At 43.8% G+C, this 26,841-nt stretch overlaps 1 protein-coding gene and 1 long non-coding RNA gene across 3 annotated transcripts in view; one reads left to right on the forward strand and one right to left on the reverse strand.

Annotated features, from left to right (window-relative positions):
- Window positions 1-26,841, reverse strand: part of ZDHHC14 (zinc finger DHHC-type palmitoyltransferase 14) — a 290,130-nt gene that overhangs the window by 107,335 nt on the left and 155,954 nt on the right. For both annotated transcript variants that reach the window (XM_053222042.1, XM_053222041.1), the window contains exon 2: window positions 11,944-12,104. In XM_053222042.1, coding sequence (XP_053078017.1) covers window positions 11,944-12,104 — 161 coding nt within the window. The remainder of the gene's footprint in view (window positions 1-11,943; window positions 12,105-26,841) is intronic.
- LOC106975728 (uncharacterized) lies at window positions 3,761-6,531 on the forward strand. Its single transcript, XR_003419225.2, has 3 exons — window positions 3,761-3,993; window positions 4,906-5,058; window positions 5,220-6,531. It is a non-coding gene; the product is annotated as an uncharacterized LOC106975728 (long non-coding RNA).

Here is a 26,841-nt window from a genome sequence, read left to right on the forward strand (position 1 = left end):
AGCTGTCTGCAAACCAAGGGAGTTGTCCGGGATGATGTCCACAGTCACTGAGGTCCCTTGGTGACTCAGAGCGTTGCTAGGGACCAGCTCATCTGGAGTCAGGGAGGCGGGCTCCCCAAGCTCTTTCATCGATGGAATCCGTGCATTTCGGTGCCCCTGGCTGGGGAGGGGTGGGCCTCTGTTTTCCACGAACACGCGCCAGACCCTTGCTCTTTCCTTTGGCCATATTCTTGAGCCACGCGGTCCCAATCTCTCCATCCCTTCTATGCCACCAGCCTGTCCTTCCCTTCCTTGCAGCTTCTGGCTTCCTCTGCTTGCTCACGGCTGACCTCTTCCTCACCCTGGTTAGTGGACCAACCTTCCCCCTTCTGCGGTTTTGTATATGAGAACTGATTATAATTACAGTATGTTTCTTCTCTCTCTCTCTCTCTCCCTCCCTCTTTCCTCCCTCGCTTCCTTCCTTTCTTTCTTTTGTCAAAGCATGTCAACATTGCTCTTTTTGCTGATTTAACAGACTCTAAAGAATGTAACATTGGTGCCGTGAGAGAGAGCCATCTGAAATGAAGTGGTCCCTTTGTTTTCAGGGTGGGTTCGTTAATTCTCCAGAAGAGATTCCAAATGTGTACATGGGTACACTTCTGTAAGTTCAACCTTCAACTTAGTAAGACTTATTGTGTTAAAAGAGACACCCAGCGGATTCAGGATGGGGAGTACAGAGGTCACCAAAATACCGCTGTGGATTTAGGAATTCAGATTCAGAGGCTCAGTGCAGTGGGGACAAGAAAGCGTGATCTCGGCAAGTGCCCTTGTCTCAGTTTCTCTTCCTGTAAAAAGGAGGAAAATCCCACTCGCCACCCACAAGGCTCTCTGGAGGACTGCTCTGTAAAGGGCATCCACCAGGGGTGGGGGCTGCAGAGTACTCTTCTCTGTCCTTACAATTCTCCACCCCAACCATCACAGTAAAATGTCCTAACCTCGCAAACCCGTGAATACATTTACATCAGAAACTGGCCTCGGTTCCAACACATGGTGCATTCCCGCAAATTTGGATTTCTACAGGAAGAAGACATAATATAGACTCTAGTGAACATCCTGGATGAAAAAACACCCCTCTTCCTAAATCCTCTGGAAAAACAAAATCTCTGGCCCCTTCCTTCCCTCAGAACTAGAGTTTTCAAAATCTTGTGGTATTTCCCCAAATACCACAATTTCGAATTGTGACATCTGGTTCCCAGCTCTCCCAGGCTGGATTATTTTTTAAAGAGACAATGAGGAATTCTGACATTCTGAGTTGCCACCCTGTGTTGGTATGGGAGAATCACTGCCTATCCTTCCTTGGCATTAGTACGCACTAGATGTTTCTAGCATTTTCCCTTAAACAAGGAATCTTCTTCCTCTTCTTTTTTTTTTTTATTCCTGGGATGCCATTTTCTTCAAAGGCCTTGTCCCTTCCAGAAGGTATTTTAGACACAGCGGGACACCCTGCTCCCCTCTTCCCTTCACTCCTTCACAAGTATCACAGGGCATGTGGGCATCAGTGAGAGTCCCAAGGGACCAAAGTCCCAAAGGACAAAAGGCAGTCAGTTTCAAGAGGGGCGTCGGATTGCCTGGACTTTCCTGGCAGTTCCACTCTCTCCACACAATTGGGCCCGGGATTTGAGAACCAGGCCCTGTAGCCACAATGTGCTGGGCATGGCTCTCTATTTCTGAGTCATGGAGATGATGGGGGAGTCAGCCAACAGGATGGGAGAGTCGGATGATGCCCACAGCCTGGGGGAGAGAAAGCAACTTAGAGAAAATAGGAAGGGCTACTTGCTCCACTAAGACCAGAAACTCTCACTCAGAGCCTGGCTCCCCAGAGCAGCCAGACCATGGGCAGTGGTCTGGAGCACAGGGGGTGATGGCAGACGGGCCTATGTTCCCAGCTCTGGCCAAATGACCTTTGACCAATCACTGTCCTTTCTGAGCACTGGCTTTCTTGTGACTAAAATAGGGACAATAGTGTCTGAACACCATGGAGTGGATGTTGTGAGTATAAAGGAAGTCCTACATAGACAGGGCTGAGTATGATACCCGGCACGAGAGAGGCGCTCAGTGAAAAACAGCTATTACCATCATTCTATCTTTCAGCATGGACCAACCAACCAACTGCTTTACAGGAAAAGCACGCAGAATATTTTACTTTAACGGACACAGGTAAATGCTGATGGTGCATGGAAGAGAAAGTGCCAAAGCTAATGGAGTGGCATCATGGTTACTCTGTTAAAGAAGGCGGCAGGAAGCAAGAAGCAGGGCAGAGACGATGGCAAAAGCGGAAGGAATCCCACACAGGCAGGTGTAATTCAAGTCCGAACAGAGTTTCCGGGTCTGGCCAACTGTTCATGAAAGGCCAAAATGTCCACTGCAAATAACAATTACACAATGGATAAACTGGGATCATTTTGGAGGTGAGCAGAGAAATGCAAACAAAAATTGGGGGGAAGGGTGAGAAAATATCACCTTCTGAAAAGAAAATTGGCGAAAGCCAATCAAATTAACTACCAATGACCCTGCCCTTTCTCTTTTTGTATGTTCTACACTGTGGCATCCAGCATATAGCACACAGAGTGACTCAAAGTCTAAGGAAGGTTTAATCACAGATCGATCACAGACAACAGACTAATCGTGAGGCCAAAAATAAATGAAACAATCACATTTTAGAGCAATTTTATGGTGAATGTCATCAGTAAAAATAACCAACACAAAAAGAAGCCAGTATTGACTTAAAAAATTAAATCGCCAGGAAAATCTGTCTTACTGGAAATAACAGTTCTGTAAGAAAATTCATAGTGACAACTTTCATGACAAAAAGCCTGATTAATGAAAACATTCTTAGTTTTAAATTTTATGCAGAAATGACTCTAATCATAATAATTTTAGTAAAATAAAAACAGCAATGGGAAAAATTGGAAATGGTGTAGCTTTACAACAGATAAAATTGATTAAGGTCTTAAAATGGCTTAGAGTATTCTCAAAGTCTTTTCTTCAACAAGAATCCATCAGTGTTGTTAAAATTCCAATTAAAATGTTTCCACTCTTAAACACAGAATTAAGATGTCTCTAGGGAAAAAAACTCTAGCAAGTCAAATTGGCGGATGAAAACATCCTGTTCCCATGGAACTCTTCCCAGGAATTGCGCTATGTAGGATGGGGCGGAACCGTGGCTGGTTGGCCAGTGTTTCCTCGGGATCCGAAACAGCCGTGCTTCCTAAACATCTCTTCTAGAGGATGTCCAGTCCAATTTAGGAAATAAGGAAAGATGAAACTTTTGTCTTAGAAATGGTGATTGGTCCTGTGTACTTCAAGAAAAGAGGTTGATGAGAATCTGACCAAAAGAGTAGAGGGTAGAGGATGAAAGAGAAGAAGAAGAGGAAGGGGAGGGGAAGTAGGGGGAGGAGAAGGGGGAGAAAGAGAAATAGGGGAAGAAGGAGGGAGAGGAGGAGGGGGAGGAAGTTGAGGGGGAGGAGGAGGAAGAGGGGAGGAGGAGGGAGAATGAGAAAGAGGAAGAAGGAGAGAAGATGGGGGAGGAAAAGGAGAGGGAGAAGTGGAAGAAGAGGAGGCAGAGAAGGAGGGGGAGGAAGAGGAGAGGGAGGAGGGGGGAGAAAGAAGCAGATGAGGCAGAGGAGGAAGGAGTGGAGGAGGGGGAGGAGAAGAGGGAGAAAGAAGCTAAGGAAGGGAGAGGAAAGGGGGAGGAGGGGATGAGGAGAGGGAGGAGGGGGAGGAGAGGGAGGAGGGGGAGGAGAGGAAGAAGCAGGGGGAGGGAGAGGAGGAGAGGGCCAGGGAGGAGGGGAGGGAGGAGGGAGAGAGAGAGGAAAGGAGAGAGGGAGGGAAAGAGACAGAAGGAGACCAAGAAGGGAGACGCACTGTGACTAGCAGAGTGGTGTTCTAGCTGCCCAGTGAAAGTTGCACAGTGGAGGTAATCATTCTTCAGATTCTGCCGCTGCCACAGCATAGGTGAGTTTTTTTTAAAGACAACCCTACTTCCTTTGATAGAATTCTGCCCTCACCAAGCAACTATTTGATCTGTGATCAATTTATCATCTTTTTCTTTTACGGATCCTGCTGGAACTCTGTAGTGTCAGGGTTACCGTGACACAGGGAGAGAGTTTCCTAAATAACTAGGCTTGCTTTTGGGAGTCCAGCAAGCTGAGTTCACATTTCAGCTCCTCCTGGACTCCCTCTCTTGGCATCCTCAGGACCAGTGGGGCTGGGAAGTGACCACATGCATAATGAAGAGTAGAGAGGCAGACCCACCACTTTCCCCCATTTTGATCCCTGTAAAGGTCTATCCCTACTTGAAATGAAATGCTTTGATCCTGTGATTTATAATGCAGTATCTCATAATTTTTTTTTCCTTTTTAAAGATTTTTTTATCTTATTTTTTTATTTAAGAGAGACAGAGAGAGAATGAGTGGGAGAGAGGAGCAGAAGGAAAGTGAGAGAGAATCCCAAGTAGGTTCCACACTTAGTGTGGAACCTGATGCAGGGCTTGATCCCACGGCCCTGGGATCATGACCTGAGCTGAAATCAAGAGTCAGATACTCAACTGACAGAGCCACCCAGGTGCCCCTCTCATCATTTTTTTTTTCTAACTCCGAATCAGTTGCTTAGTATCTTATCATCCCCAAGTGAACCGAAAAAGCTGAGTCTCCAAAGGGTCACATTTCCAAGCAGGACTCCAGGAACTTTAGGGACCCCAGTGAGACCTCCCTGCACCCCTGCTGCCATTCTTGGGTGTATTTTTAGCTGCAGTGTAACTCATCAGGAAAGGTGTTCCAGAAAAAAGAAGTGTAAGGCATTTCGGGAGACTTGTAACAGACTCTGAGACACTGAGTCTCCTCCTCCTCACCACCTACTCCCCTGCAGAAATCTGAAGGCAGGGAGCTGTGCCCGTCCTCCACCCACAGCTTCCAGCAATTACTCAGATGGCTGGTTTCCAGCGGCGATCCTGGGCTTCTGTAAGGAGACATCTACTACAGATAATTAGGATTAATAACTAATAATAAGAAGTTTCCAAATGTAATTTTCATTTTTCCTTCTTTCGTTAGATGGCACAAAATAAATGTGCTAAGATTTCATTGAAACAGAATCTTATTCTCCACAGCCAAGTAATATAGGGGAGGGAGAACTCCTTATAAAGAATTAGACCAACTGTGCAATTTATTCCTACCACATTTCAGGTCGAGAATTCTTTTATAAGAATCTATGTATGTGGAAGGTGAGGAGAGAACTAGGTGGGAAAAGAGAAGAATTTTTCTACTTTTCTTAAAAGACAGACAGAAAGAAAGAAAAAGAAAAAGAAAAAGAAAAAGAAAAATAAAAAGAAAAAGAACCCAACCAAAAAACCCCAACCATTTACTAAGCTGATCCTGAAAAGAACCTTATAGGATACGCATCATTATTGCCATTTGACAACTAGCCTAACGTCACACAACTAGAGGTGAGTGGGCCCTTCTTCCTCTTCTGCTCCCATTGTCCTCCTCTCCCCTTCCTCTCTTCCTCTTTTTCCCTGACAGCTTTATTGTGCTATAAACTTACAAACTTAACAGCTAGCCTTTGGAAATATACCATGTCATGACCTTAAATAAATGTGCTGGATTGTGCAACCAGCACCACAGCCCAAGTTGAGGCCATTTCCAGCAAGTTTTCTGAAGTCCAAGTGTGGTGGCCATCACTCCTGCCCCCACCCCAGGCAATCACTCATCTACTTTCTGTCTCTAAAGATTTGCCCTTTCCAGAGATTTCATACACATGGAACTACACAATATGTAGCCTTCTGATTGGACTTCTTCCGCTTAGAGCGTTTTTGTTATGTTTATTTATTTTGAGAGAGAGAGTGTGTGAGCAGGGGAGGGACAGAGACAGAGGCAGAGAGAGAATCCCAAGCACGCTCCTCACTGTCAGCGCAGAGCCTGATGTGGAGCTTGATCCCATGAACCATGAGATAATGACCTGAGCCATTATCAAGAGTCAGATGCTCTGGGAATGCAAGCTGGTGTAGCCACTCTGGGAAACAGTATAGAGGTTCCTCAAAAAGTTAAAAATAGAACTATCCTATGACCCAGAAATTGCACTACTAGGCATTTATCCAAGGGATACAGGTGTGCTGTTTCGAAGGGACACATGCACCCCCATGTTTATAGAAGCACTATCAACAATAGCTAAAGTACGGAAAGAGCCCAAATGTCCATTGATGGATGAATGGATAAAGAAGATGTGGTGTGTGTATATATATAATGGAGTATTACAATAAAAAAGAATGGAATCTTGCCATTTGCAACTATGTGGATGGCACTGGAAGGTATTATGCTAAGTGAAATTAGTCACAGAAAGACAAATATATGACTTCACTCAAATGAGGGCTTTTAGAGACAAAACAGATGAACAAGAGGGAAGGGAAACAAAAATAATATAAAAACATGGAGGGGGACAAAACATAAGAGACTCATAAATATGGAGAACAAACAGAGGGTTACGGGAGGGGTTGTGGGAGCGGGGATGGGCTAAATGGGTAAGGGGCACTAAGGAATCTACTCCTGAAATCATTGTTGCACTATATGCTAACTAATTTGGATATAAATTAAAATAATAATAATAAAATTAAATTAAAAAAAGAAGACATGGTGTATATATACACAATGGAATATCACTCAGCCATCAAAAAGAATGATATCTTGCCATTTGCAATGATGTGGATGGAGCTAGAATGCATTACACTGAGTGAAATAAATCATAAGAAGAGAAGTACCATAAGATTTCACTCATAAGTAGAATTTAAGAAACAAAACAGATAACATATCGGAAGGGGTGGGGGAAGAGAATAAAGGGAGACAAACCACAAGACTCTTAACCATAGAGAACAAACTGAGCATTGATGGAGGGAAGGTAGGTGGGGATGGGCTAGATAGATGATGGGTATCAGGAGAGCACTTGTGATGAGCACTGGGTGTTCTATGTAAGTGATGAATCACTGAATTCTACTCCTGAAACTAATATTGCACTGTATGTTAACTAACTAAAATTTAAATTTTAGAAAAAGATGTGGTATGTATATACAATGGAATTTTATTTAGCCGTGAAAAAGGAAAGCGTGCCATCTGCTACAACATTGACGAAACTTGAATGTATTATACTCAGTGAAATAAATCAAAGAGAGAAAGAGAGACAAATACTGTATAATCTCACTTATATAAAGAACTTTAAAAAAAACAGAGCTCATAGATACTGAGAACAGATTTAACGCATTGGTCATTGCCAGGTAAGGAGGGTGGGGGTGAGCATAATGGGTAAAAGGGGTCAAAATCTACAAACTTCCAGTTACAAAATAAATGTCATAAGGGTATAATGTGCATCATGGTGACAATAGTTACTAATATTGTATTGCATATTTGAAAGTTGCTAAGAGAGTAAATGTTAAAATTTCTCATTACAAAAATAATTTATTAGCTATTTATGGTTATGGATGTGAATCATATTTATTGTGGTGATCATTTTGCAATCTACACAATTATCGAATCATGTTGTACACCTGAAACTAACATAATGTTATGCTAATTGTATCTCAATTAAAAAGCAAGAAAATTATTTTTTAAAAAAAGATACTCTTTCCTGTAATGAGACTGTGGGTGATGGTTATTGTCCATACTGTAAATTTTGGAGTTCTGTTTTTTGGGTGTCTGAGCCTCTTTAAAAATTATTATTGGGGCACCTGGGTGGCTCAGTCGGTTAAGATTCCAACTCAGTTTTGGCTCCGGTCATGATCTCACGGTGCGTGGGTCTGAGCCCCACATTGGGCTCTGCACTGATGGTGCAAAGCCTGCTTGGGATTCTCTCTCTTTGTCTTCTCCCCTCAGTCTCTTTCTCTCAAAAATAAATAAACAGTTTTAAAAATTAAAAAAAAGTCAGATGCTCAATTGATTGAGCTACCCAGGCACCCCTTGCTGAGTGTGTTTTTAAGGTTTATCTGTGTTGTAACATGTGTCAATACTGGACTCCTTTTTATAGCTTAATAGTATTCCACTATGTGGATATACCACATGTTGTTCGTCAGTTTGCTCACTGATGGACAATTTGTGTTGTCTCCAGTTTTGGGGTTTTAGGTACAAGGCACACCAGAGACATATGTTGTCACTCCTCTTGGATAAATACCTAGAAATAGAGTTGCCGGGTTGTAGGATAATCTATGCTTAACTTCTTGAAGAATTTTAAGGAAATGTTTTCCAAAGTGGCTGCACCATTTTACATCCCCACCAGCAATACATGATGGTTCCAATTTCTCCATACCTTCACCATCATTTGTCACCCTCAAGTCTTTTGGATTAGAGCCATTCTAGTGGGTGTGAAGTGGTACCTCATTGTGGTTTTGATTTGCATTTCCCTTTTAACTAATGATATTGATCCTGTTTTCATGTGTTCTTTGGCCATTCATATATCTTCTTTGGAAAAATGTTCAAATCCTTTACTCATTTTTAATTGGGTTATCTTATTATTGAGTTGTAAGAGATCTTTATATTCTGGATACAAGTACAAGATATTTTTATCAGATATATGATTTGCAACTATTTTTTCCCAGTCTTTGGCTTGTTTTTCTGTTTTCTTAATAGTGTCTTTTTAAAATTATTATTTATTTATTTATTTATTTATTTATTTATTTATGAGAGAGAGAGAGAGAGACAGAGCATGAGCAAGGGAGGGGCAGAGAGAGGGAGACACAGAATCTGAAGCAGGCTCTGGGCTCTGAGCTGTCAGCATAGAGCGTAAGGCGGGGTTCAAACTTGTGAACCAGGAGATCATGACCTGAGCAGAAGTCGGACACTTAACCAACTGAGCCACCCAGGCTCTCCTAATGGTATCTTTTTAAAATGTGTATTTATTTATTTTGAGAGAAAGAGAGAGCTCAAGCAGCGGAGGGGCAGAGAGAGAGGAAGAGAGAATCCCAAGCAGGCTCCTCACTGTCAGCACAGAGCCCAACCACGGGGCTGGATCCCACAAACCATGAGATCATGACCCGAGCCAACATCAAGAGCCCGGACACCCAACCAACTGAGCCACCCAGGTGCCCCTTAAAGGTGTCTTTGAAGCACAAAAATTTTTAATTTGATGAAATCCAATTTATTATCTTTTACTTTCGTTATAGATCATGCTTTTGGTGTCTATGTAAGAAGTCTTCGCCTATCCTAAGGGCATGGAAATTTTCTCTATGTTTCTTTCAGAAGTTTTAGAATTTTAGCTCTTAAATTTAGGTCTATGATCCATTTTGAATTAAACTGTGTGTAAGGTATGAGGTAAGGATTACTTGTTATGGGTTTCTTGAGCTTTTCTATTTCTTTTTGAGTCATTCTTTTGGTAACTGTGGCTTTCTAAGAATTTTTCTATTCATCTAAGTTGTCTAATTTGTGGCATAAAGTAAAAATCCTTTTACTATCTGTAGGGTCAACGGTGAGGCCTCTGCTTTCATTCCTGATTTTGGTAATCTATATCTTCTCTGTCTCTCTCTCTTTTTTTTTTTTGGAAGGGGTTGGGGATAGTATAGTTAAAGGTTTGCCAGTTTTGTTAGTCTTCTCAAGGAACTAACTTTTGGTCTCATTGATTTATGATTTACCCTGTTGTTTTCTGTATTCTATTTCTTTTATTTCCAATGTCATTTTTAATACTGCCTTATTATAGCTTGCTTTGAGTTTAGTTTGTCCTTTTTCTAATTGTTAAGGTGAAAGTTTCAGTTACTGATTTTTTCCATACTTCACTCCAAAGCAAATTGGCCCTTCAGGGAAGCTGCTGGTTTTCAGAGCTTGCCCTGTCCAGGTTGAACTTTATCACCTTTGGAATTTGGGTGGGGATTGAAGCAGCTCCAGGTGAGAACGTCATAGACACCCACTCTACTTAACCAAAGTCCAACAGTTTTTCATGAGTAACTGCTCCTCAATACAGCTGAATTCTAGAGCCATGAAATGATTGTGACTATTTTTTCCAATTTTTTTGTCGCTTCTTGGGGAAGGGATGTGCAGAGCAACTCATGTCCGCCGTGCTCGCCTGTCTCTAAAGCCCCTCTGCTCTTCCTCACAGGAAACAAGATTCGGTTTCATCCTTTACCCCATCTAGTTCTCTCACAGATTCTGTGTCTCTGAGAGCATGAGGCAGCGCTGATTTTAAGAATGTTCATGTTGAAAAATACTGCTCTTAGGATATATACGGCACTTCAGTGAATCACTCAACTTCTTCAATATTAACAAGGAAGAACGGAAACTCTCTTAGGGAATTCCGGTGGCACTCTTTATCATCCCCAGTTCCTAATCTTGTTGATTTTGCAGATGCTCCTTTCACTAACCAAGAGGTGGGCTAGCAAATAGGATCACAGCAGGAAAATGCTTCAAGGCCAGTGTGAAGAGCTGGGCTCTTTGCACACTGCTTGAGTCGAGGATTTTCTAGCTGCATGCTAATGTGATGTAGGTACAGACTGTGCAGTTTCCATAGGCCCAGTTCTGTTTCGAAGGAAACTGGGCCTGTCTCTCCCCTGGGACATGATGCTCTGGAAAGAATAAGGGCTGAGACCCAGGAGACCTGGGTTCAAGGGTCTGGCTCTGCCACTTTCTCCCATTTAGCCTCTTTGAGGCTCTGTTTCCTTATTGGTAAGATGGATGTAATAACCCAATACTTGCTTGGATATGATCAAATTCAGCAATAGCCATGGGTAGCCTTTACAAATGATTCACATGCTATAAGTGCAAGGCTTTAAATTACGAATTAATTCGTAACTAATGTCTTGAAATCCCAAGATGCGGTGACTAAGAGACGGTCTGTCTCTCCACTGCTGATTCTTCCTTCTGCTTCCCTGCCTCAGGACACAAGAAGGCTGTGGCCCAGCAGACCCCCACCAAACACTCCCACCATTAAGTCATTCACTGCTCCCCTCCTGGACAACAGGGATGTAGGCAGATACTCAGAGGACACAGTCATGCTTTGGTACTTGGGGATGGCAGACCACAGCAGGTGCTGTCTCTCAAGACCCACGCTTGTGTTTCTTTACACTGCAGAGCAGGGGGGTCTTTCGGCTGAGTAAGCCTGGGAAGGGAAGCCCACGGCGTAGGAGGAACAGCGGGAGGGAATTGTCAGGTGGGTTTTCACGCTAAGCTTTATGTTCACACGGAGTGATCACAGCCCCTCTGACACTCTTGTCAGATTATCACTGCACCACCGCCAAGCCACATGGTCACAAATGCAAACTTTTAAGAGCAAGAGGCATCTCTCTTTTCTTAACCAAAAATACAACTTTAAAAGTTTGCTCTGTGAGGGATTAGGATTTGTTTTACTATGTTTTAAAATGTGTTGCTATAAACTTTTAATCCTAGGATACATATCTAAGGAAAACCAAAGCTATTCAGCTCAATAATATATCACAAATATGTATCTTGGCCATGCCTTAATAAAGGAAGTTCTGGGTCCTAGGCTGGATAACCCAGACAGCGGGGTAAGATGTAACCTCTCCAGGTTTCTGTTACAGAAACTAGCATGAAGTGCATAAAGGGAGCAGAGGGCAGCCACCTAAAACTATGGGTCTTTCATAACAGAGGCTCCTTCTCAGAGGAGCTTGGGTTTCCAAGAAGCATCGGGAAACAGAACTTGGCGCTGACCCTCACTTGATGGCATCGCCAGCCCGCCTCCAGCGCGCCAGCCCCTGGGCCTTACCTCCAGCCACTTTACACCCCACCTCTACTCAGGTCATCCTGCTGCGGCGGGAACGAAGACTTCCGGGACTCCTCCCCGGCTAGGCGTCACCGTCCAGTGCCCCGCCTGCCCCTCCTGCACGGGCACCTGGGCCTGTCCTTCCACACTGTGGCCGAGCCAAGGTGGGAAGGGACCCGAGGCTAAGGGCAGACCTTCGTCTGCTTTTTTGCCTTTCCAGGTTACCTATTTGCCTTTCCAGGTCGGCGGCTTCATCCGGCGTGGCTCGCGGAAGGACTCCCGGGTCACTGAAGCTGGTGCGAAGCAGGGTCCCCATCACAAAGAAGAACAGAATGCCACCAACCACGGGGATGGCGGGGGTGATTTTCACTGCTAGATACGGGCAGCTGCCAACAGGTTGGGAAGGCAGGAGGAGAGGGGAAAGAGAAAGGAAATATAATGTCAGTAATCAACAGTGAGCAGTCTATATTTTCCAAGAAGCCGAAAGCTTCTTTGGAGGAGCAAAATTGATTTCCATTAAAAATTCATCTATGTTAAGCATTTACATTTGGGGAGGTCTGCAATTCTCTCTTGTGGACAGCTTCACCCTCCCTGTTGAGCCACAAAACCCCAGGCCCTCTGCTCCCACAGTGCTACTCGGGAAAGACACTGGCAGAGGAGAGAAAATCATCCCACTTGCACGATCAATGCAGGATGAACAAGAGCTTGTACCCCGCGAGCTATCAATACAGCTAGTGAATCTGTGCCGTCTTCCCGGCCTTCCCTGAAACTGCACAAGAAAAGAAGACGCCGGCTTAGAACCATCTTCCCCAGACCCAGGCTTTCCTTCCTGAGTTGAACACCTTCCTGGCCCAAAAGCTGAGAAGCGCAAATGCACCCTTTAAAGGCAAGAAACCGTTTTTCAATATTTTGGAGCTAATCTGTCCAAAAGAGGTTAATGAGCTATGGAAATGAACTTGCAAGCTGGTTTCTGAAGAAGACTAAAGGCATTTAGGCAGGTGGACTATAATAAACTTCTGCTTTCCAGAAGGCCTTTTTTTTTTTAAATATGAAATTTATTGTCAAATTGGTTTCCATACAACACCCAGCGCTCATTCCAACAGGTGCCCTCCTCAATGCCCATCAGCCACTTTCCCCTCCCTCCCACCCATCAACTCTGTTTATTCTCAGTTTTTAAGAGTCTCCTATGGTTTGCCTCCTTCCCTCTCTAACTTTTTTCCCCCTTCCCCTCCCCCATGGTCTTCTGTTAAGTTTCTCAGGATCCACATAAGAGTGAAAACATATGGTATCTGTCTTTCTCTGTATGGTTTATTTCACTTAGCATCACACTCTCCAGTTCCAGCCACGTTGCTACGAAGGGCCATATTTCGTTCTTTCTCATTGCCACGTAGTACTCCATTGTGTATATAAACCACAATTTCTTTATCCATTCATCAGTTGATGGACATTCAGGCTCTTTCCATAATTTGGCTATTGTTGAAAGTGCTGCGATAAACATTGGGGTACAAGTGCCCCTAGGTACCAGCACGCCTGTATCCCTTGGGTAAATTCTTAGCAGTGCTATTGCTGGGTCATAGGGTAGATCTATTTTTAATTTTTTGAGGAACCTCCATACTGTTTTCCAGAGCGGCTGCACCAGTTTGCATTCCCACCAACAGTGCAGGAGGGCTCCCGTTTCTCCGCATCCTCTCTGGCAGCTATACTCTCCTGATTTGTTCATTTTAGCCACTCTGACCGGCATGAGGTGGTATCTCAGTGTGGTTTTGATGTGTCTTTCCCTGATGAGGAGTGACATTGAGCATCTTTTCATGTGCCTGTTGGCCATCTGGATGTCTTCTTTAGAAAAGTGTCTATTCAGGTTTTCTGCCCATTTTTCACTGGATTATTTGCTTTTTGGGTGTGGAGTTTGGTGAGTTCTTTATAGATTTTGGATACTAGCCCTTTGTCCGATATGTCATTTACAAATATCTTTTCCCATTCCGTTGGTTGCCTTTTAGTTTTGTTGATTGTTTCCTTTTCAGTGCAGAAGGTTTTTTATCTTCATGAGATCCCAATAGTTCATTTTTGCTTTTAATTCCCTTGCCTTTGGGGATGTGTCAAGTAAGAGATTGCTGTGGCTGAGGTCAGAGAGGTCTTTTCCTGCTTTCTCCTCTAGGGTTTTGATGGTTTCCTGTCTCACATTCAGGTCCTTTATCCATTTTGAGTTTATTTTTGTGAATGGTGTAAGAAAGTGGTCTAGTTTCATCCTTCTGCATGTTGCTGTCCAGTTCTCCCAGCACCATTTGTTAAAGAGACTTTTTTCCACTGGATATTCTTTCCTGCTTTGTCAAAGATTAGTTGGCCATACTTTTGTGGGTCTAATTCTGGGGTTTCTATTCTATTGCATTGGTCTATGTGTCTGTTTTTGTGCCAATACCATGCTGTCTTGATGATTACAGCTTTGTAGTAGAGGCTAGAGTCTGGGATTGTGATGCCTCCTGCTTTGGTCTTCTTCTTCAAAATTACTTTGGCTATTCGGGGTCTTTTGTGGTTCCATACAAATTTTAGGATTGCTTATTCTAGCTTCGAGAAGAATGCTGGTGCAATTTTGATTGGGATTGCATTGAATGTGTAGATTGCTTTGGGTAGTATTGACATTTTAACAATATTTATTCTTCCAGTCTATGAGCATGGGATGTTTTTCCATTTCTTTGTATCTTCTTCAATTTCCTTCATAAGCTTTCTATAGTTTTCAGCATACAGATCTTTTACATCTTTGGTTAGGTTTATTCCTAGATATTTTATGTTTCTTGGTGCAATTGTGAATGGGATCAGTTTCTTTATTTGTCTTTCTGTTGCTTCAGTATTATTGTATAAGAATGCAACTGATCTCTGTACACTGATTTTGTATCCTGAGACTTTGCTGAATTCATGTATCAGTTCTAGCAGACTTTTGGTGGAGTCTGTCGGGTTTTCCATGTATAATATCATGTCATCTGCAAAAAGTGAAAGCTTGACTTTATCTTTGCCAATTTTGATGCTTTTGATTTCCTTTTGTTGTCTGATTCTGATGCTAGAACTTCCAACACTATGTTAAACAACAGCGGTGAGAGTGGACATCCCTGTCGTGTTCCTGATCTCAGGGAGAAAGCTCTCAGTTTTTCCCCATTGAGGATGATATTAGCTGTGGGCTTTTTATAAGTGGCTTCTATGATGTTTAAGTATGTTCCTTCTATCCCGACTTTCTTGAGGGTTTTTATTAAGAAAGGATGCTGAATTTTGTCAAATGCTTTTTCTGCATCAATTGACAGGATCATATGGTTCTTATCTTTTCTTTTATTAATGTGATGTATCACATTGATTGATTTGTGAATGTTGAACCAGCCCTGCAGCCCAGGAATGAATCCCACTTTATCATGGTGAATAATTCTTTTTATATGCTGTTGAATTCGATGTGTTAGTACCTTATTGAGAATTTTTGCATCCATATTCATCAGGGATATTGGCCTGTAGTTCTCTTTTTTTTGCTGGGTCTCTGTCTGGTTTAGGAATCAAAGTAATGATGGATTCATAGAATAAGTCTGGAAGTTTTCCTTCCCTTTCTATTTTTTGGAACAGCTTGAAAAGGATAGGTACTATCTCTGCTTTAAATGTCTGGTAGAATTCCCCTGGGAAGCCATCTGGTCCTGGACTCTTATTGTTGGGAGATTTTTGATAACTGATTCAATTTCTTCATTGGTTATGGGTCTGTTCAAGTTTTCTATTTCTTCCTGAAAATGGAATTATTACAACCAATCCCTCAGAACACAAGCAATTATCAGGGAATACTATGAAAAAATTATATGCCAACAAACTGGACAACCTGGAAGAAATGGACAAATTCCTAAGCACCCACACACTTCCAAAACTCAAACAGGAAGAAATATAAAACTTGAACAGACTCATATCCAGAAGGCATTTGAGCTACCAATTGAAGAGCATGGCCCAACTCAATTCTACGAAACCCCTTCGCTGTCTTTCAGTCCTAGGAGCAGACATTCAGCAAGGACTGTGAGGAGTCAGGGAGACTCTAGTCTACACCAGCTGGGCTCTGGGGATCCAGGCACCAGAACAGCTTTAAGCACTGCACCCTGGCCCATTATCACTGTCCCTTGACTCCACAGAGGTGGCAAATGGCAGAGTGGGAACCAACACCATGCCTGGAGCTGAGTGAGGATCGGATCTGCAATGACCGTGGTCAGTCTGTTGTCACCACGTTCAGTAAACTCATGGGCACCATCAAGGAACACAACAGGGAATCACAAGATTGTAGGATCTGGAATGGAAATCACCTTCTGGGTGGGCCACCCACCAGGGGATACGCTTGCAGATATTCAAGCTGAAACAAACAGAGAGAGTAGAGATGAAAGCTTTGTTCCAGACAAGGAGGTGGACAGGGGGCTCAGTCCTGGGAATGTTAGGGACCAGCACCCCATTCCTGTGCCGTGCTTGCAGAGGAGGTAGTGAGATCTCTGATGGGATGGCAAGGGGATCCCAGCAAGAGTCCAGGCCTCAAGGACCACGGGGCATGATCCCCTTTGCCGAGGCCAGCATCAGGCATGTTAGAACATCTGGTCTTGAAGAGGCATGGTGAATGAGACAGAGACCTGAAGACCAGGTCACAGTAAAGATGACTTTCCAACAACTCTAAGAAGGTGGATGAGTGACCCCCAAAACGACTGGGAGGCATGGCCTGCAGGCAGGCAGACTGGGGTCTCCAAGAGAAACACCTGATTTAGAGACACAACAATTTATGACATTTCTAACATCTCGTTCATCTTTCCCATACCAACTGCCCTGCAGAAACAGAATGAAACAACCATCACCGGTCTCTTGTGTCACATTTCACTCGCTGGATTGTCAGTTGTGACTTCTCTTCATGGGACTCACAGGAAACCATAAAAAATTGTTCACTGTCATTCCTGCATCAGTGTGACCCTGCCCAAACTTCCAGGCACTTATAACCTTTTTGAACAACCTCAGAGATTCTTGTAGAACAGTATATTTGGCAAAGAGAGCCCTAAGATACAAAGAATGTGGATAAAAGGAACACAAGACTCTCTAACCTAAAGATAAGCACTTTGTGAAAGCACTCAGTTCAATTATGGAAAGGACTTTTTAAATTCAACTGATTTTGCTCTACATTGAAAAAAAATCATTGCTTTCCTCAAGTGTTTTCTGGCCAATATGAACATAATTAATACCTTTTAATGGGCTTCCGATTTTTCTTAAAAAATGTGAAAAGCTTCAAGTTAAATAACCAAACATTTAAGAGACTGAGGACACCATAATCTGGTAAATAGCCCTTAGTATCTACTCCTGGATTTGTAAAGGGAACATTTTCTTGCAATAGGAATTAGACAGTTAGAGAGAAGATTTTAAAAGATGGCCCCACTAAGATCCAGTATAAAGTGACAATCAAAAGCACATTTACTACTGAATCAAACTTGGAATCCAAATGTTCATATGGGGCTGAATCCTAGCTCTATGACGTGGTGTGGTGCGGTGGGCTTTGGGGATAGGTGCTCCTCAGGGCGTGTCTATTACGTTATTTAGACTGTAAGTCCATGTTTGGACAGTGACATGGAACTTTTATGAAGAGCTGGTAATAAAAATCGATTGCTGCAAGTCTATTGATTAAATCTCTGACTGTGATATCATCCTGGAGTTAAGAGCAAGGAACTCAAGCTCTAGAGGGTCATTAAAAGGTATTTGTGGCATAAAGTATGACATTACCTTGGTTATACTTATTGTCATATAAAAAACAACCTTACCACTGTATGAAGCCTTGGAAATGTGCTGGTGTACCACAATCAGAAATAAACACAGTCCATATCAAAGGCATAAAACTGACCCTGGTATTAATGGATTTCAATTTATATATATTAGCCCTAAAATATTTTTTTCAAGTTTTTATTTAAATTCTAGTTAGTTAACATATATGATCATATTGGTTTCAGGAGTAGAATTTAGTGATTCATCACTTACATATGACACCCAGTGCTCATTATAACAAGTGCCCTCTGTAATGCCCATCACCCATCTAGCTGATCTCCCCTCCCACCTCACCTCCAGCAACCCTCAGTTTATTCTCTATAGTTAAGAGTCTCTTACGGTTTGCTTCCCTCTCTCTTTTTTCCCCTCCTTCCCCTATATTCATCTGTTTTGTTTCTTAAATTCCACATATGAGTGAAATCATATGATATTTGTCTTTCTCTGATTGACTTATTTCACTTAGCATAATACAGTCTAGCTCCATCCACATCATTGCAAATGGCAAGATTTCATTCTTTTTAATGGCTGAGTAATATTCCATACATACATCCCACTTCTTCTTTGTCCGTTCATCCCAACACTTGGGCTCTTTCTATAATTTGGCTATTGTTGATGATGCTGCTGTAAACATTGGGGTGCATGTGCCCCTCTGAATCTGTAGCCCTAAAGTATTTTTTAGTATAAAAGAATCTACTCTAGGTGGACTATGTGTGTGTGTGTATATGTGTGTGTGCACACGCATGCGTATTAATTTTTTTAATGTTTATTTATTTATTTATGAGAGACAGAAAGAGAGAGCAAGCCAGGAAGGGGCAGAGTGAGAGGGAGAGAAAATCCCAAGCAGGCTTCAACAGTGCAGAGCCTGATGTGGGGCTCAAATCTACAAACTCTGAGATCATGACCTGAGCCGAAATTAAGAGTCAGATGCTTAACCAACTGAGCCACCCAGGCACCCTGTATATATTCTTTTTACAAAATGGTTAGGAAAATGAGTAATTGTGTAGAATATGATTTTCCATAATTTAAATTCCAAATTCAACAGGAGGATGCCTATTTGAATAATGGCAGAGAATAAAACAGGTCAACATTCCTCCCTTCTTGTTATTAATGAGTTTGAATAAGAAACAGTTGGAAGAGTTGTTACGCAGCAGCACCCAGGGCACAGCAGGACAATATGATGGGGCCACTGGTCAGTAGGATGTGATCCATCATGAGTATTGCAAGCTGTGATTTATTTAGTTCCACTTGGCTTCTCCAAGGATGAAGGATACTTCAGTGCTGTCAGAAACCCCCTGTGGAGGTGGTTTAGCAGATCTTGGGTTACAGCATTATCTGTCTTTCCCTTTTAGGTCTGAAATGTTACTTGGTTGACCTCAAAGGATGCCTGCTCAAAGTCCCAGAGGTTGCCTCCATAGAGCAAGATGTAGCTAATGAGTAAGCCACGTCCTATATGGCTTCTTGTTGTCCCAAGTCCACTGCATGTGGGGCTGTTATCTTTAAGGGCCACCCACTTCTCCAGGCTGACAGCTCCGGAGTCTCCCATAGCCTCTACCTGCATTCTCCCATCTCCCACCAAGGATGTCCACCGCCCTAGGTTGCTAATATGTGACATTCGAAATGAGAGATCATTGTCTTTAACTTGAGTATTCTGTCCCCTGGCACATTCTCTTCCCAGAGATAGTACATTGTGGCTTGAGTTATTTGCACTTGGGGTGCAGATTAATTATGACCTACCCAGGAAAGGAGGAATGGGGAGAGTCTAGTTGACAGGTGAATGGCTACCACCCACCAGGGCTTCTGACTGTGAGGGATCACATGTGAATCTGAAATACAACTTTTTTGGTCTTCCTTTGAAACCTGCTCCTGCCCTGGGTAAAAACTCAGGCTGGTCCCCTGACTTTTCTGGTCATGAGATGAAGGTGACAAGAAGTCCTTTGGTCACTGTAAGTGGCAAGCGGTCTCATTTAAGTAATTAAAAATGTGGCAATCCCAGTTCATGGTGGAGACCTCTAACTTGGCCAAGTGCCCTTTCTAGACACTGGCGGCTGGAGAAGAAAGGACAAGGAGCAGGAAGGGAGATCGGGAAGTGCTGGTTTGAAAAGCAAGCCCTGTTGCAAGGTGGCTTTGCACTTGTGGGCCCCCCAGATGTTTAACCCAGCTCTCTCTTGAGTCTGTTTCTCAGAAGCCCCCACAGGAACCTCAGTGCACTGCCCCATGGGCACCACATCATCCCTCCCTCTTATTAATTGGAGAGAAGGCAGCCTTCGTCCTTCCCGAAGCACACCCTACAGCCTCACTTCGCCCCTCTCCATCCTCGCAGGCACCTCAAGGAGTAAGTCCCATGCACTGTCTTCCTCGGGTTCTCCAGCCTGGGGGACAGCTGGCACACCGTCTCAGCCCTCTGCCTGTCAGGCCCCCACTTCAACCTGCCCTAACCACCTGTCAGCTCTAGACCATGCATCTCTGCCCCAAAGCCTGCAGTGACTCCCCTTTGCCCGCTAAGTTAAGTTCATGTTCTTTCTCAGGTGTCCATGACTCCTCGGCCTTCCCACACAGGCATCTGCTCACCCAGCCCTTGTGGCTGGAATGCCCCGACACCCAATGTTCAAGTTCCTATAAAGACTTTGTGAAAATTTTTTCTTGGCTCAACGCCAAGCAGAAGTGATGGCTTCTTTCTCTGCGCCTCTGTAATATTTTGTTTGCTCCTCTCTGTGGTACTTGTGGTGTTGGTGGACATGCCCCATGCACCTGATTGGACTGGAGGTCCTGGAGGGCAAGACTTGGCCCTGCTCACGGCTATGTCCTTCACAACCCCCAGCACAATGCTTCACATAGGGCAGGTGCCTGGAAAATACTTGCTAAGTGACTGAATGAATGATCCCCATTCAACCGAATTTTATAGTAACAGGGAAAAGAGGAAGAAGGCAAATCAGGCACACTCTCAATATCAACAATGCATTTTGTGTTTAGAACTCATTTTTCTGTCTTCTAAGCCTGCTGGGCACAAGATTAAGGGAGTTGCAGGAAACTTCCTTCAAACGGGTGCTAAGGATATGCCCTGTCCAGGAGGCTTCTCTGGCCAAGAGAAGGAGTAGCTTCTCTCTAGTTCACTGAATTGAGTGTGCAATACGCACGCATCCTGTGAGCATTAACTAGAGCCCCTAACCCCTCCATGCCCTGAAGTCCTAGCAGAGAAAGTGCCTTATGTTGGTATGACTTTGTACAACACTGGGTGCTTGTGACAGTCCCCCATTCCAACCAGCCTCTGTGTGACAAAGAACAATGTCTAGTTTGTCTTTGAAATCTTGGACAACGCTCTTTCTACAAAGCAGCAGAATTCACGGCCCTAAGCAAATGATGAGATCAGTGCTACCCAGGCACCTTCAAACCGCTGCTCAGAGAAAGCAGAAAACACCTGTTTTCCGGTAAAGATCCTGCCCAGGACAGTGATCGCTAGACCTCTGGAAGGAGGCAAGACTAATGGGAAACCCCAGCCACATCCCAGCAAGAAGAAGATTCTTAGCCCGAGCTCAGACAACTTGAAAATGGCTCCTTCACATTTCTGAGCAACTGTGGCTGGGATCTCCAATTCTGAGCACCATCTGTGGGGAGGAAGACTCCTTCCCCCGAGGGCCTGGATTTGATACAAGATGATGATGCAGCTGTCAAAGATATAAACACCAAATGGAGTCCTCGTTCCATCTGAAGACTTGTGACCTACATACTACCCAGGGCCTGTGGAAAACAGGCTATGAGCATCTTACTCTTCATAAAGCTCAACGGGAAAGTGGCAGGAGAGAAAAGGAAATAATCTGAGAGCATGCATTTTCATAACATGAAAGAAATGAGCTAATTTAGCACCAGACAAAGGAAATGCTAACGTGATAAAAAGCCATTACGGTGCCCCCCTCTCCACCGTGCAAGTCAGTGGGGGCTGTTAGGCTCTGGGTGTGATGACTGAATACCCAGCTGGGACTGTCGCCGCCTTCCGGGTAAAAATTAGAAAATGCAGCATTGCCAAAAAGATGAGGGGGAATATTTTCACTTCTACTAGCCATCTTCCCAAATCTTTGTGAAAATAACTGATTCTGTTTTGATGTTTATTCGCGAAGGGTGGGACTGCTGCCTGGATGCTGGGTTATCCGAGACTACGTACGTAATCCGTGTGTTTTGTCATTAATTATGATTGTTTTTTAACCATTAAACAGATACTGACATCCCAGAATCAACACTGTCATTAATTGAGCATTCATATTTAGAGACTGGTTCATAGGTTAGAATTTGACATAAAACTGATTCCTTGGACAAGACTCCTTGGTCTAAATTAATTTCTGAAACAGTTCAGATAGGAAACCTGGATTTCATTATTGGGTAGCCAGGTCTCTCTGTTTTTCCACAATACATTCTTTGAGGGAAGATTAGCTTTACTTAAAATGAAAAACAAAACAAAACAAAACATTAACAAGATGTAGCAGAGACATTAAAACCAAGTGGCCTTTGGAACAAAAAGTAGAGAATCTTTTCCCATCTCAAAACAATTTGTGTCATCTTTTAATTTTTTTGCCTGCAAATGGATACACATACAGAAAAAAGTCCTGTTAATTGCAGCTCATGACCCCTGACCACATGGCCTACATCTGATATTCGTGTTCTGTCCAGTACACATGTAAGGTATAAACACCAGATTCACTATTCTTTACACACAGAAACCAGGCATGCACTTGAAGTTTATACAGGAGGGGGAGGTGGCTTCACTTCCGCGATGCTGTACTCTAACAAAAGACGTTTCTGTTTCAGAAATCACAAAGTTAACCCATTATTTTAAATTCCAGAATCTTGGTTGCAATGCCTTTCGGTAATAGATAGGGCAAATAATCATAAAATGAAATAATCTAAGCCAATGACTCACATGTCTGAAATAATAACAGAGTAGCCTTGTGAGGAGTAGAGGTTATAAGGGTTATAATAGAAATGATCTTTCTCCTTTTCATATGAGTCATTATACAATAAATGTATTTTTCATTTATAGGGAGGGACATAAATACCATTAATTGTATGATTTGTCCCTTAATCACACACTTAGAAATAAATGTACCACTATAGGCCAAAGATAAGCACATCACCTAGAGACAAGTAGAGAAAAAGTGGATTCAGAAATAATGTCCACTCACAGCTCTAGAATGGGGAAAAACAATGATGATTTCATAAAGCTCCTAAGAGTACCATTTCCCTGTAAGACACCTCCAGTGTCTGAAAAGCCCCCTTCTTACTAATTGTTCATAATGATGAACCTACAAATATGATCCAGAAGGAAGGAATTTTTTTTAAACTTGTAGTTTATTTATTTATCTTGAAAGAGAGAGTGAGAGGGAGAGCGAGCATGAGCAGGGGAGGGGCAGAGAGAGAGAGAGAGAGAGAGAGAGAATCCCAAGCAGGCTCTGCACTGTCAGCACAAAGCCCAGCGCGGGGCCTGAACTCACAAATCTCAAGATCATAACCTGAGCCGAGATCAAGAGTAGTCTGCTTAACCGACTGAGCCACCCAGGCACCCCTGGAAGGAAGGAACTTAAATAAATGAATCCAGGGAAAGAGGGGGAAATATATCAAAAGAAAACTAGGAGGAAAAGCTCAAACCCAGAGAGGAAGGCTGGGTGAGGGCAGAACTCCACAGAGACATTTGTAAACTGTTCAGAAGGCAGGCAAAGCTCATGGACTCAGGAGGGGACAGTTGCTCAGGAATCTGGTTTCTCACCGCAGGCCTCCCAGCTGCATGTGGTCACTGCAGGCTCGCCCCCAAACAGCACGATCTTGCCTGAAGCCTGTGCAGCTGCTATGTAACAAAAATCAGTATCATTATCCTAAACCCAGGGCCTCCCAGACCACCCAGATAGGTCCAATGATACCACAGAACCTGGGACTCTGGAGTTGAGAATGCAGGTTTCAATTCACAGCGTGTAAACAGCCCAACATACCCATCCATTGTTGAGAAAGTGCGAGAGCTGGTTAGGGGGATCCTGGCATTTCAGAGATTTTGCCAAGTGATTTTTGAGTTTGATTTAAGATTCCAGGAAGCCAAAGGCTTCAGGCTAGTGTGTGAATCTCAGGGAGGAAAGCCAGCATTTCTCTGCCTCAAGACTGGCTCTTTAATGACCTCATGTGATTACTTAGGCATGGTGACCATATATCCCAGATTTTCCCCTAGAGTCCTAACTCTGATGATTGTGTCATTTTCAGATGGAGTATGGCCGTTGAGCTATTTGGTCATGGTAGGGCTATCACATTGCTTTCAGTGCATCCTGGACCCATAAGAAATGGCAGGACCAGAGAGGTCCCTGCAGAAAGCCCCACACCCTGGGACTTGCTGAGATTGGGGGTGGGGGCTTCAACAGAGTGGCAGGAGAGACCGCATTTGCCCCAGTCCTAAACAGAATGCTAAGTGTGCTCTCTTGCAGAGTGTGCTCCCCGCCCCAACCCATCACACTGGGCAACGTCCTTCCCTTTCAGTGTCCAGAAGCTAGGGCTATGCAAAAGTGGTCTTGGGTGTCATGAAGAAGAGTGCCTCAGAAACGTTTGGCCTTTGTGTGAGTTTTGGAAAGTTTTACAGATGCAGAGCAGGTACCGTGGATACTGTGGATGTCTGATGTCACCGATCATCATTCCTTCCTTCATCCAATTGCTCTCACTTTTATTGAGCACGTACTACATGCCAACACACCAGGCCCAATGCCAGGGATACAAGAAGATCAAGACAAGATCCTTGTTCTCAAGGGGCTCACATTTTTTTTGTTGTTGTTGTTTATTCCTTTTTTGAGAGAGAGAGAGACACAGAGCATGAGTGGGGGAGGGGCAGAGAGAGAGGGAGACACACAATCGGAAGCAGGCTCCAGGCTCTGAACTGTCAGCACAGAGCCCAATGAGGGGCTCGAACTCACAAGCCACGAGATCATGACCTGAGCTGAAGCCGGATGCCTAACCGACTGAGCCACCCAGGTGCCCCTCAAGGGGCTCACATTCTAATAGGAGAGACAGTCCCCAGAGCAGTTAACTACAAACACAACTGTGTCACACATGAAGGGATGTCTGCTCCAACTATTTTGGCAACCCTGTACAGAAGTCTCGGCAGGACTAAAGCTCTACTCATAATTCTGTATTTTATCAAACCTAAGGTGCCAACATTTTAACATGACTCACTGAGGGAAAAATGTGCCAAATAAGACAGTACTCTCTAATCACTTGGAGCCTGTATTGTACATGGTATATTGTATATGGCTATTTTAGACTTATTTAGATAGCAGGGCTTTTTAATGTTTATTTATTTTCGAGAGAGAGAAACAGACAGGGGCAGAGAGAGAAGCCAATAGGCTCCAGGCTCTGGGCTGTCAGCACAGAGCCCGACGGGGGCTCAAACCCACGAACCGCAAGATCATGACCTGAGCCGAAGTCGGACACTTTACTGACTGAGCCACCCAGGCTCCCCTGGACAGCAGTTTTAAAATCATGTATCACTATTGTGATCTTGTGATAATATATTTTTTTAATGTGAATGAAATAAACTGGTGAAGGAATCCTAGCACGTCTTCACACTTTTCTGAATTGCTTTTTTACTCAGAGGGGTCTGAGGTTTGTGGCTCAGTCTCGTCCCTGACGCCCTCCCACCAAAGCAACACTTTCCAGACATCCTCCCCTCCCCTGGCTTCCACGCCCATCCCCCACCGTCTATCCCATCAGCAAGAGCGACACCGTGAAAGCTGGCCGTCCCGTTGCCCCTCTGGCAACTACAGCACCTGGCTCATTACCTTTGACCTCATCTTCTACCCGCCTCTTTCACACTCTGCTCCCTCCTCACATCCCTTTATGGGCCTCGCAGGCTGCCAGTCCTGCTTGCCTGGGCTTTTGCGGTGCCCTCCGCCTAGAAGCCATCCTGTGGGGAGCCACAGAGCTCCTCCACTCCTCCAAGTCTTTGCTCAAATATCACTTTCTCAGCAGAACCTTCTCTGACCACATCTGACCGCACTGGGTAAACTTCCAGCCCTCCTACTGCCAACACGCCCACACTCCTGGCCCTTTCCCGGCTTTATCTTCCCTCCTATCACTTAACCCTGCTTGGCCCATGAACTGTCCACGCTCACCTTCTTCACTGTCTGACTCTCCCACCAGAGAAAAACTCAAAGTCAGGAGGAATTTTTGCCTGCTTGGTTCCCAGACGTAACCCACCGTGCCTACAACTGAGTTCAGCACATAGTAGGCCTTGAATAAATATTGGTCGAATGACCTGAATAGGCATCTAGAACACACGGGATACAAAGTAGACACGAGATGATCCCATTTTTGTTTCAAACGCGTATGTATATTCACAAAGGAAAGTCTGTGCCCTAAAACATTACCTCATTATCCATGGTGAAAGATATGAGGGTGATTTTGCAGAGCATATGTCCTTTTTGGTAGTTTCTAAATTTTCTTAATTAAACATGGCTTATTTTTGCAGCAGAAAATATATGATTAAAAATAAATGCATACATTCTCATTGAACCAAAAAAAGGGGGGGGGAGGGATTGCCAAATATTAAAATCTGTCTCTGCTTTCAAAAAACATCAAGCATCAATAAAGAAGATGCTTCACAATAATGCATATTCCGGGTTAGATCAAAACCACAAAGGGCTAAAGCCCTGGATTTCTGCAGGTGTCTGTAATTAGATCGGCAGGTGGCGAGGTGCAGAGTATCATATATTTAAAGATACAAAGCTCGAGTTACCTCCCATCTCTGGTCTGCACGTTTTCTCACAAGCATGTGAGTGGAGAAAGTTCTCCTTTAGCCACCCTTGTGGGTTTCCGTCTTAAATTGGACAGTTAGATATTAACACCCTGGTGCTCCTATGTCACAATTAAAAGCAAAGCCAACCCCAAGGAGACAGCTGAGAAGGACGCCCGAGGTGCAGGGCCACACGTGCCATGACATGGGCATCCTCATATCCTGGCAAGCCCTCTGGAGATCTGGGGTCTCAGACTCATTGTATGGTCTCTTTTCCTTTCCTTGGGTTGGGGTTGGGTCCAAGGATGGCAGGATGGGGAAGGAGACCTTCAGGATGAAAAGCTGCACAAATTAAACTTCTCCAACCCTGGCCATGTTCATGGCGTTGAACCCAGGTGCTGGACAGCTCCGTGATGAGCAGAATGGACTATTCAATGCAGAGACATTTTCAACTAAATGCAAATTAGCTTAATCATGATATGTTCAGGAAAACCTTTTTGGGATGAAAATTCTCTGCCTTGTTTTACACTGCACACTGAGCATCAGTGAGCCTTCTCCTCTGTCCCAAGGCACTGGCGACA

This window comes from Acinonyx jubatus, chromosome B2, assembly GCF_027475565.1.
Source record: "Acinonyx jubatus isolate Ajub_Pintada_27869175 chromosome B2, VMU_Ajub_asm_v1.0, whole genome shotgun sequence".
Taxonomy (NCBI): domain Eukaryota; kingdom Metazoa; phylum Chordata; class Mammalia; order Carnivora; family Felidae; genus Acinonyx; species Acinonyx jubatus.